This window comes from Nesoenas mayeri (assembly GCF_963082525.1).
Source record: "Nesoenas mayeri genome assembly, chromosome: 2".
Taxonomy (NCBI): domain Eukaryota; kingdom Metazoa; phylum Chordata; class Aves; order Columbiformes; family Columbidae; genus Nesoenas; species Nesoenas mayeri.
In genome coordinates this window covers 36594564-36606730 of record NC_137543.1, presented here as the reverse complement: position 1 = coordinate 36606730, position 12167 = coordinate 36594564, and the positions used below count along the sequence as shown (strand labels likewise).

Below are 12167 nucleotides of genomic sequence, written 5' to 3'. Positions count from 1 at the left end.
TTTTGATGCGACTCACTCCAGAGGGATTAGAACCTTGAAAATGCATGCAGGACTAAAACACATTAAAACTCCATGGACTGTTTTCCCCTTATCCTGAGCATATGTAACAGTGTGTGAAGTCTGGATGAGATGATAAAAAGCTATGCCTCCAGTGAAATCTGGCAGGGAGATTGCTGCTTGTGCAAAAATTCCTTAGCTGCTACATGAATTGTCAAAACTATTCAGTGATAGCATCTGCAGATGCTAATGCAAAGGCAGTTAAAGTATTTATAGGCACTTCAGGTATGTTTATATGAACTATAATCATCCCTTCAACTGCAGTGTTAATATAAACCAAACTGTGACGGAATTAGATAGAAGAGAACCTGATTACTGGGAATATAAAATTATCTATGTGCAGATACCTTTGAAACATGTAATCTTTTAAAGGAAACAGCTGATTTCTATATAACCATGCAGCAGAAAGGTAGGAAATAGGAGAATATCATGTCAGACAATTTGTATTTCGAAGTAATCAATAATATATGGATGTGGTAGGAAGAATAACTTCTCAGATCCTCCATACAGTCCCTGTTTTGGCTCTGTACACTGTGATGTAACAGTGGAGAATGGATACAGGTATACGTGTGGTTTGGTAGATATATCTGCATAAAGAATAGTTTTGGTATGTTTGCCCAGGAGTGGTGAGGCCAGCTTAGTGACTCAGTTTCTGGCAGAAACTTCTGGTTTGTTAATATTCCTCAATTTGAGAACAAATTACTTCAAAGTACCACAGGAAGAAAGTGTTTTGAAACTAAAGTGGTTGGCGAAGAAATAATTTTGGGGAAAAAAATGTTAGGAAGTTTATGTCTTCAGATGTTACCAAACCTTTTGATTATACATGCATATATATTTCTTTCCCATCTTGCATTTCACATAAGCTTTCTGTTTGTTTACTGTTTCTAAGTGGCTATTCTTACAGAGGAGAAAGTGCTCAATTCCAGATGACTTGGTTTGGGTTTTTTTATTTATTTTTTTAAATTTATTTTTTTTTGTAATGTTAGTTTTATTGGACCTCTTATTTCAAAGAGCTGAGTTTTCCTCATGTTTGCTTGTGCTAGTTTCACAGACTTTGTCCTAAAAAAAAAAAGTGTTTTATTTGCATCTTTTTCCTTTTAAGAGTGGCAAACAAGCAAATGAAACCCTGTATAGCAGTGCTTTATAACATTTTAAAATCTCCTTTCACTTTGGAATTTGTCCAGTTTTGACGCACAAATAACCACAATAGTGCCTTAAGTGCCTTCTCTTAATTTTATAAGTGTTAAATATGGCTAGAATAAACCACTTTATATTTTCTTTTCTGGAGTGGTGTAGCACTTCTGCATCTTACTTGTTCTTTTGGAAAAATAGGAACATACTAAAGAAAAAAAACAGAAAATGGTTTTAGTGATCCTAGTGGCTGTCAGAGACAGAGAACATAATTTAATTTTAAGAGTTAGTAGGTTCATTTGCTGACTTGTCAGAGGAACACACTGACTTGCCTTCTCTTTCACCAACCTGTGTTTCTTTTGAACATCTGACTATATGCAAAATACAGAACATCTATGTGATTTCAAGGGTTTTTTTGAGTTCATGGATGTAAGTTTGACCTCTAAAATGCACAAGATATTATTTTTAGTCCCAGACCTTTATTGGTTTTATGGCAAACTCCCAATAAATGTGTGTTTTAAAAGAATGGCCAAGGTCTCTCTATTTTCAAAATCTTAACTGTGTCGTGGGAAGGGAACAGTATAAGACAGGAAATTTATATCTAGTTCTCAGACAGAAATCCCAGGAGGATCAGACTTCTTACCTCCCTGTTTTTTACCAGAACTTCCCACTGGATAAATCCACCAAGCAATAATTTCAGACCTATCAGAAATTCCACAAAATACTGTGATAATAAAAACATCATCCGTTATCAAACACTATGTAAGCTGTGAAGAAACCAGTATTTGCAGATGAAGCATAAATCTCTTTAAAAGGAACAGTGTGTGTCTGTGTCCTTGCATTATGCAGTATTTTCAGAGATAAAGTATTTCCCTCTGAGTTTGATTTAACAGCCATTTTATTTCCTTAAAGGCTGCACATGTGGTGTAGACATGTTGTTTTTGACATAAATGTCAATCAGCATAAGAGAAAGAAAAGAACTCTGAAGAAAGATAAGTGTTTGCATATTAGTGAAGATAGACTTAAACTTGAAACATTTACACTTGGTACAGAAAAGTTGAATGTGAATTGCCTGTCATACATACATACATACTAACATATTGTTCTTATGATAGGACTGGTTTTAGAAATGTGGCACTCAGTGCACCAAGTTCATTTGGAGATGGCCCTACTGTAACTTTACTGACAGAGAAGTAGAATATGGGTTTGGTTATGAAGGAGGAATACAGTATAAGACACTGTGAATGAATGATGTGTAACTAGAACATCTTTTCTAAGAAATATTGTTCAACAGTAGCTGTATTCTTTTATCTCAAGCTGACTGTAAAAAGAGAAAACTGGTATGAGGAGGTTAGTACACTTGTAAACATTTAAAAATGCTATTGAAAGACAAAGGATTTTTTTAGTTCTTTTGGAAGTATTAGTCTTGATTTGTAATAATGAAAGCAGCAGGAACATATTTGAAAATAATATTTCTTTGTCTAATCCTGAAAATTATTGTATTGTCTCTCAATTTAATAGAAGGTAACACCCATTTCATCCTGTCTTTCATTTGTAGATCTCGTCAAGACATCTCTTTCTCTTTTCCCTTACAAAACATATCTAGCCCCCTCAATAATTTAAAAAGACAAGTGCTTTCCCAAGCCTTTCCCCCTTCTCTTCCCTTGTTCTCTTTGATGTGTGCTTTGCAAGCTAATTCTTTATTGCAGTGTTTATAGTTTCTTTCTGTTTGGTGCTACACTGTGATGTATATCATCAGCAATAGCAGTTGCTTCTGGATGCAAATGATATAGGGAGGAAGTCAGGAGATCATAAGCTTGCGGGAGCTTGTTGGTCATAATTTTAGGCTCTGGATAACAGTTTGATATAGCTCTTAAAGGCGCACATGCGTGCACACACACACACACACACAGAACTCTTTCACGAGTCCTAGAAAAAATGGTTCACAGGGGAAGAAAGAGTGTTAAGTCTGAAAAGACTGACAAAGACTGTAATTTTTCTCCTGTGAGATAATGGTTTGAAGCCAGCAGCAGATAAAAGATTGCCATAAGAATGGCTTAATTCCCCATCTTGTAAAAGGATTAGATAATTCAGTCTCTTTATGGATTCCTTGCTCTGGGAAATATATTTCCACTTTTGGTTCGCCTCAGAAATAGCTGCAGAGTGTACTTATTTAAATGCACAAAGACCTGCATTCAGACATTTTGAAAAGGCAAACAGGACATAGAAAAGATTATTTTGCAGGCTGTGTCAATCTGTAAGTTTTGCTCAGCAAATGGATATTTTAGTTTTACCAGCTGAAAACATTACGGATGTGAATTACATGTTGGTAACATGGAAACTTTGCACAAAAGTCTTCAAAAGTGAGTGGAATATAATGCTTTTAATTTGCAGAAAAAGAATGAAGTTCAACCAAAATCCATTTTAACTACAGTTTTAATGAATTTTCAAATCATTTGCTGTGTTTTAGTGTGCAAGCACTGAGAAATAGTGTCCTTAAGGGAGTGAGTGCAAAAGTAAGAAACAGACTGTGATCCAAATAGTATCAGTGAAAATTGAGTTATTTTAGATGAACTGTACCTTAGATCAGGGTGAAATTCAAAGAATACGAATGCTGTGTGTCTCATATAAATGGAATTGATGGTAGTAACAACATACTCCTGCCTGAGAGCTGTGCACAATTTCTTTAAAATGGATTTAAAGGAACTATAATAAATCTCTGCTGGGGAGCATGCTGAATATGTCACTAAGTTTATATTCCTACATTTTATTCAGAAATTCTGTTAAATATCTGTATTTATTCATGTAGTCTTACAGTTTAATTTTGGTAATGTCTCCCTTCCTGGGTAATGTTCTTCAGGCTAATCCAATAGTCCTCATGCTTCATTTCCCTTCAATGCAGATGCTTCCTGTATTTTAGTCTGTGGTGAAAACAGAAGCTATGACTCTGCTTTTTTAATATAACAAGGTGACAAGCTGCAGAGTTTTCCCATTATTACTTCGGACTTGAGAGGTGCCAGGCACTCTCATTACTCACCGACTTCACAATCATCTGTTTACCCCCATAGATCTAAGGCGTTTTTCTTCTATAGTTTATTGATCTGAAATTTGTAGAAACTTCTTTTAAAATCTAATCTTCATTAGGAAGCTTGCGTATGTTGCTAAAGCAGATGGAGAGTTTTACCAGCAAAAGAGCACTTTTGCCTGTGTATTGTTTAGTATTTACTTAATATAATTTTACCATTATATTAACTGCCATACTGGAAAACTGACATCCTTTTTTGTACTTTTGAATAAACTAAGAATTTAGCTGGCACAGTTTTGACATTTTTCTTCTTGTAAAAGATATTAGTAGAACAAATTGAATAGGTCAGAAATTCCTGGCTTTATGTTTAGGTGCTGGGGAAGCTTTGGATTTTACACCAGAATAAAGGAGTGGAGAACTTGTGGAGACAGTAAGTCAAGGTACATGAGATCAGAATTTGGATCAGTATGTTTGAGAATAAAGAATGAAGTAAGCTCAGAATGTTATAGGCAAGTCAGGACAAATGATTATAAAGCATGGAGTGCTGTTACTGGTGTGGTGATGAGGTTGCTAGGGAAAGATGCAGGAAAACATTCCATGTAACCTAAAAGCATGTGTGCACTTTTGGGACTTTTGTTGTCTGATCCCTGTTGCTGTAACTTCTCTGGAGTTATGTATTTGTTTTAGGGAAATTATAACTCAGTATTACAGTGATATCCAAGGAGATGTTAGATGTAGATGTAATGTTTTAAATTATGGAAAGGAAGCAGATGATTTGGAAATGAAAAAAAGAAAAAGAAAAGAGGAAATCCAGTGAGTCCAATTTATCTTTGTCCTCACCTCTGACTGAAATTCAGTTTGGTGACCGAAGAAACATTATGGTGTTATATTTTTAATAAGTTTATTTTGTTAATAAGTTCATGATATTCATTATTCTTACAAAATGTATATTACAGTTTTGGATTCATACTTCATAAAGAAACTATCTGTAAATTATTGAAGTATTTGTTAGAATTTTTCCAAGAGTATTGTCAACCCACTTTGAAATAGTTTAGGCAAAATCAGTGATTCAATAAGCCAAAATCTCCTTAACTAAGATTCTAAGACAAACATGACATTACCTCTACTTTTCAGAGTTGAGAACTTTTCTTTGTGGTTATAGCCTTAACAATGTACACTGATCTTGGGTGAACATGAAAACAGCTTTACTGCTCTTTTGCTGAAAAATTTAAGGATTCTTTGCTGAACTTTCCTCTACTTCTCACCATTTTATCTGAAAGAAGTCACCTGAGTCTTCAGCAAAGCAGATCAGGAATTTTCCAATGAAATGTGTGTTGTTCAGGAAATAATGATTCACAGGAATCAAAACGTTTTACAGAAAGTATCCAGATTCAACAAAATCTAGCTGACACAAGACAGAGCAGAGAGAATGGCTGGAGCTGCAATTCTCAGAAATGTAATTTCCCACCTCCTCCTTGGGGAAGTCCCTTGACCGCCTTGGACCACCTGAAGGAATCTTTCTTTATTACTAAAAAGCCAGCAGAAGCTTTTGTATTGTCTTGAAATAACAGGTTTTCAGGATTTCTTCTCAAGTGGAATTTCAAAGTTTCTGTTGTTTTTCACCTCTGGGAACACCAGAATTTGAGCAAATTTATCCACCTCTAGTTCACTGTGTTTAATGAGAAAAGAAGTCCCATGGTTATGTACCAGAATTTGAAGGCCAGCCACATACACGGTAATTATAAAACGCTTGCATGTAGTTGTTCATTTGGGGATTGAAGGAGAGTTTGTCCAAAAATGATATCCCTTCATCTGTTTGGGGTTTTTTGGTTCATTTTTTGGGAGGAATAGAATGGGAATTTGGTTATTTGAGTTACAAGACATATTTCTGGAGGACTATGTCAGAATAGTATTATTCTAAATATAATCAAAATTCCTCTGTCTGTGAGTGAAAAATTGCCCTCCTCTGAAGGTGAATTTCCTTGCCTGTTTAGTATTTGATTTGACATAAAAATTTCCTGAAGCACCAGCTATACTATGCACTAGCACAAAGCAATTAATAATGCACATACTTTGAATTAGTAGTCTACATGAAGACCAATACTAAAGAGCATATACCTCAATATTAGGTATAAAAAAAAGTGTTTTTTGTTTTTTTTTTTTCCAGAATACTTTATTCCTTCTTATTAGGCCCTGATGTTAGAAAGGATGTATCCTTCTGGTTAAGTTTTTAAAATTATTTTTATAAACCTGATGTAGTCCTTGAAAAGTAACTTTTTTTCCCCTTTAGGCCATCAATATTGCAAGAATGGAGTTCACCAGTGAACTTTTTATTTATTTTTTTTAATTTGTAGTATTGTGTCATAATATGGAGTTTAATTTCATTTACTGCTAATTCTAAGAATATCGTAGGACAATGGCGTTGACAGAGAGGGCAATCATAGTCTACATTTAGTGCACTGGAGAAGTTCTTAGATAGGAATTTGTCCTGCATCTGTACTTGCAGTCATGTACACACTCAAGTACAGACATATCCATAGTTGCCCTCAAAACAGGACTTTGTTTTGCCTCTTAAAAATCCATCTCACTCAAGTGTAAATCTTTCCACAAATTTCAAATCTGAAAGTGCATGCCAACTTTAAATTGTGGAGGCAAAAAAATTGTCTTATTGTCTAGAAACTCTGCACCTATATGAGGGCAACTGCATTGTTTCAGAAATCACAGCTCCTCTAGCATTGCTCTCTCCTTCCTTCCCCACTATAACCACACTTTATTAGGTGCCTGTTATAATTAGTCATTTTAGGATGCTGTTAGATGGATTTTAGATTGATATAAGGAATGGTTTTCTAGGATCATTGTGTCTCTTTCTTTTCAGCTTCTAAGTGAGGTTCTCAGTCTAACATCTTACTAAAGCAGCAATTACCACAATGTCAAGAAGCTGTCCTCTTAATAGCTCACATAAATTGGATGTTGATGGGTATCAGAGAGATTTGAAAACAAGACCACTAGTTCTGCCAGACAAAAAGAAAGGGCAAGTATAATGACGTGCCGTGTAGCTGATTACAATTAAAAAGAACAAAAAAGCTCAACTAGACTTTGGATACTTTCACCATTTATTTTCTTGTCAAATAATGTCAAGTTTTGGGAAGGACTGACTTTCAGATATTAGTGACAAGTTTCCCCATACAGTCCGCTTAAGTAACGTCTGTTTGATTAGAATAAAAGTTCTCAAATGAATATGTCCTAGTGAACTGTGTTAGAAAAAGTAGATGTCATTTCAAAGGTTTGCATATTGCAGAGAACACGCCTTCATTATGTAAGAGTCCATTCTTGTGCCTGCTTCTGTATACCTGTAATGAGATATTTGTAGTTAGATAATTGTGTCGATAGCTCCAACTGTAATATTTTTGGCATATTTAAGTAGCATGCTATAGTATCAAAAGAATTAACTGGTAAATTTCAGAAACTACAAGGGAAACGGTTTTTCAAAGTCATATAATGGAGAATATGTTACTGCTATGGAAATCTCATTGTTGACTTTGAAAAAGCCTTGCAACATGTATTCATTCATACTATTTATTCATTCCTTCTTCAGTACTTACAGAATATTCTTTAGTTTGTGCAAATACATGGAAGAATCTGACAATAAGCTGATTTAAAAAGACAGTACAATCTAAAACAAATTATATTCTGGATGACCGTCCCAAGCTCAAAACAAAGCTGATCTTGCAGAATGACTGCTCATACTGTGCCAATTTATTTCCAGCTGCTAAGTAATGCTAGAAAAAGATCAAGATGCACTCAGTGTTTTCTCCTGATAGCAATGGTTGGATTGCCACAGGGATGTTATCGTGGCTTTGAAAACAGGGTGGGAGGATGAGAAGGTTGCTGAGAAGGAAAATAAAGTTAGTCCATAAGGCATTTCCTCATTAAGTTGTGCTATTAGGAAAGCTCAAGAGTCTTTTTTTGAGTGCTAGGATGGCTTTTTTGGAATGGTTAGGTATGAGAGAAGCTTGAGACTTTGTAGCGCTTGACCAGTCTCGTCCAGCTGGACTCCACCAAACAGGCACTCAACGGAGCTCATCTACTGGGCAGGAAAGGCTGATCCGAGCCGAATCTGTCTCCCACCTACCTGGTGTACAATGGCCCTGTCACTAAATTCATGATACAGATACTTACATGCTGTAAGTATGTAAGTATATTTAATCCCTGTAAAACTCCCCTGAAAGATTCTGTCAGCTTGAAAATGGAATTAAGTTGAAACATGGCCATTAGTCTGCTTCAATTCACTTTTTTTTTTGCAACAAATTGAACTAGAATATAAACTAGGATCTGATACTTCTCTAGGGTATTGCTTGTGGCATGGTGCAGCACACTTTTCTTGAAAGACCTTCAGCAAGAATGAAGCAGGGAGGAAAGTAGCATAAACGAGGGCAGTTTAGAAAATAAATCTCTTATTGTATAATGAGCTTCTGAAGCATTCTGAAGAATGCTTAAGAATTTTCAAGTTTTTTCATTTTACTGTGGAGATGTCTTATCAATAGCATTATTATTGAAGAAGAAACCAGAATGGTCCAAGAAACAACATTCTTTTGGTGAGCAACAGTGTTTGGGACTTATTTCGTTGTTTGAGTCATGTGAGAATCTTTTCCAGTACAAATGCACGTGCAAGAAATACATAAAGTAGTTGAAAATTGGGTGTGAAAATGAGGTCCAGATAGGTCAAACATCTTATTCACCCATCCACCCACCCAGTTTACCCCGCCATTTCCTCCTACAAAGGGAAGTCATATGAAATGGCTTTTCTGACTAGATGCATTGAAAAGGATTTTTTGGATGTTTTTCGTGAGGCAATGGGCCACTTAAATATATGTCATTTCTAGAATAAGAAGAGAATAATTTCATTTGTTCATACCTGGTTTGGATTTATGAAAACTCAGCATGAGAACATGTTATAAAATCTTGAGAATTCTGTTGGGATAAAAGAAGCAGTTCCTACTTCTAGAGGTATTTTTTTATTACTGCAATATTAGCAGAGAAGGTTAGAGTAATTTTGCTTTTAATTAAACACAAATTATCAACATGGCTTCAGAGAAGCATGCATCACTTCTGGTTCCTGTGATTCCATGCATATCCTTGTAAGCTTGAATACATGCTTGCAGTAAACGTGTATATATAAAATTAAGGAGGACAGGTAAATCTTAATGCAAAGGAAAATGATGTGATTTTTGAGAACTTCATTTTTTGCATGATTACTTCATTTGCAGTTTGTTTTCTCTCCATTTGAGTATATTAATGATAATGGTGCAAAGTTATTTGCTTCTCTTAGACTGTCATCTTAGAAGAACTAGTCTTTTAAAGAATTGGTAACTAGGGCCTTACAAACCATGTATAAAGCTATAAAGGACTCATGGAAGTAATTTTTAAAATTAGATTTACAGCTTCTAAGTTTTGCACTTTTGTTGCCTTGAGGAGTTTTGTGTTCTCTGGAACTGCCTCCTCAGGTAAGTCATTATAAGTTTACATTGAGCTTTCTGTCATAAATAAACCATCCCAGGGGCAATAAAAGGAATAAAACAGTTATGGCAGGGAATGGTTTTGAGAAGGTACAAATAGATGACTTAAGGTCCAAATATATCAGATAACTGCAAGAGTCTTAAAAAGAGAAATTCATATAGGGCAGATAGGGGATTCTGCTTGGTTTCAAAGATTAATTCAAAATTTAGTGTAAAGCAGCTGCAAAGTGTGAGAATACAGATTGAAAGGAACTTTTTTAAAGAGATAAGTTATTTCTTTCCCTAAGGTTTTATTTTTTATGAATCCCGGGCTTTGCAAAATGGAATTGCATTTTTCTTATTTTTTTCGTGTCTGAATAAAATCAAGGCAAGATAACATTTATGTAAGTGGCAGTTATGCTGTTTTGAGAGCTACAGACCATTTCTTCAGAGCAGAATCTGTACTCAGGATTCATAAGAGCCTGGAGAAGAAAGGTGGGACTCTTGGGATGCTCATGTAAAAGAACAGATACAAGGACTATTTCCATAAATTGCTGTGAAGACATTGCAGTCAGCTGGTACATGGGGAAAGCCTGTAAAGGAAGACTGCCCTAATTACGGTATTCTTTAAAAAGTAACGAAGGAGGAGGAAAAGTTCTTGCATGTATTTCCCAGGGAGTGGGGGTGAACATTGGCTAAGGGCTCACCCCCCAGCTCACTCCCTCTCTGCCCTGAGCAGGACAAGGGGAGAAGATAGGATGAAAAAGCTGGATCATTGAGATAAAGGCAGTTGCCTACCAGGTACTGCCATGGTCAAAACAGACCTCACTTGGGGAAAATTGGTTTAATTTATGGCAAATTAAAATAGATTTAGATAACAAGAAACAAGAAGACAAACTTTAAAACCATACCTTTCCTCCCCCCTTTCCCAGGCCGAGCTTCACCTGACCACATCAGACACCTCTACCCACCCCAAGTGGTGCAAGAGGGGACAGGGAATGGAGGTTTGTGGTCGCTCCACAAAGGCTCCTCTCTGCCTCTCCTTCCTCCTGACACTTTTCCTCTGCTCCAGCATGGGCTCTCCCCACAGGCTGCATTCCTTCAGGAAAAAAATCTGGTCCATTGTGGGTTGTCCACGGGCCACAGTCCCTCCAGGACAAGTCCACTGGCTCTGATGTGGGTCTTCTATGGCCTGCAGTGGATATTGGCTCTGGTATGGGCTCCTCACCATGGGCTGTGGGGAAGTATCTGCTCTGGAACATGGAGCAGCTCCTCCTCTGACCTTGGTGTTCCCTCTGCTGTTTCACACTCTTTCTGTTCCCTGCCTTTCTACCTGTGTGGCATTGTTTGCTCTTCTTGACTGTGTTCTCTCCAAGGGCCACCATTTTGGCTGAGGGGCTCTGCTGTGTCCTGCTATGGGTCTTTTGGATCTGGATGGAACCACCTGTGTCCAGCACAGGGCACCCCCCTCCTCTCCTCTCCAAGGCCACCCTTGCGGCTCCCTCACTGCCAACACTTTGTCCCAGACACCCAATACAGTCCTCTTCAATTAAAATATTTTTGAATGTAGTGAAGTAAGCTTGCAGTTTCATATGCATATGATGCCCCCAAAGCCACACTGTAGTTAAATGTTACAAAAATATATAAGCTGGGATTCAGCTGATTGTCTAGTAACCAAAAGTAGCTTTTAAGCAACAATCTGGAATGAAATAATTGAACCATGGATGTTGGCTTTTCAGTAAAGCTACCCTTTTAATTAAGACAACATTGCGACTAGGGTATGTAGTCAGAGATAACACTCTTCTGTGTCTTATCTATGGAATATGATTGCAAATGTTTACATTCTGTTTTTCCACAATTTAGATTGCAAGGAGATAATTTGGCAGAAAGGCCCGAAGATATCTCTATGGTATCTCAGACATCTGAGCCAGCAGTGTCAGACTCTGATGGTAAGTTAAATAAATATTTGCTGCTCATAAAAAAATCATGAACAACTTGAATTTAAGACTAGAGGTTATATCTGTAAATGAAGATTAAAAACTTCCAGAGAGTGTTCCTGGGCATTTGAACTCAGTCATTTACACTTCAAATCTCTTAGAGGACACTCTTAACATGGTTTTTGTCATGGCAAATTTGCACTCCAGAATAATTCCTAGGATTATTTTGGGAGCCGTCTTGGGCCAGGTTTCATTCTTAGTAGACAGTTTGCGTGTTAGCACACTCTTTTGGATGTAAAATAGCTTAATAACATAGACATGGGCTATTCATTGCCAATTGGCCTCTACGCCCAAGAATGGTCTTTGAAATATTTAATACTACCAATATATCCACAGGATTTCAACAATATACAGTAAAAATAAAAAGTTATAGAATTTCTGCCATTTTTAAACTATCGAAAATGCTTCTCTTCAAGCACTACTTGCTATAGGACACTCGGCCTTATTTCAATTTCTGGTGAG

At 36.5% G+C, this 12167-nt stretch overlaps 1 protein-coding gene across 1 annotated transcript in view; it reads left to right on the top strand.

Moving 5' to 3' along the window:
• Positions 1-12167, top strand: part of LOC308037369 (uncharacterized protein C8orf34 homolog) — a gene marked incomplete at its 5' end in the record, with an annotated part of 143302 nt that overhangs the window by 107811 nt on the left and 23324 nt on the right. The window contains 1 exon segment of the mRNA XM_080339099.1: positions 11572-11657. Within this exon segment, the coding sequence (XP_080195225.1) occupies positions 11572-11657 (86 nt within the window).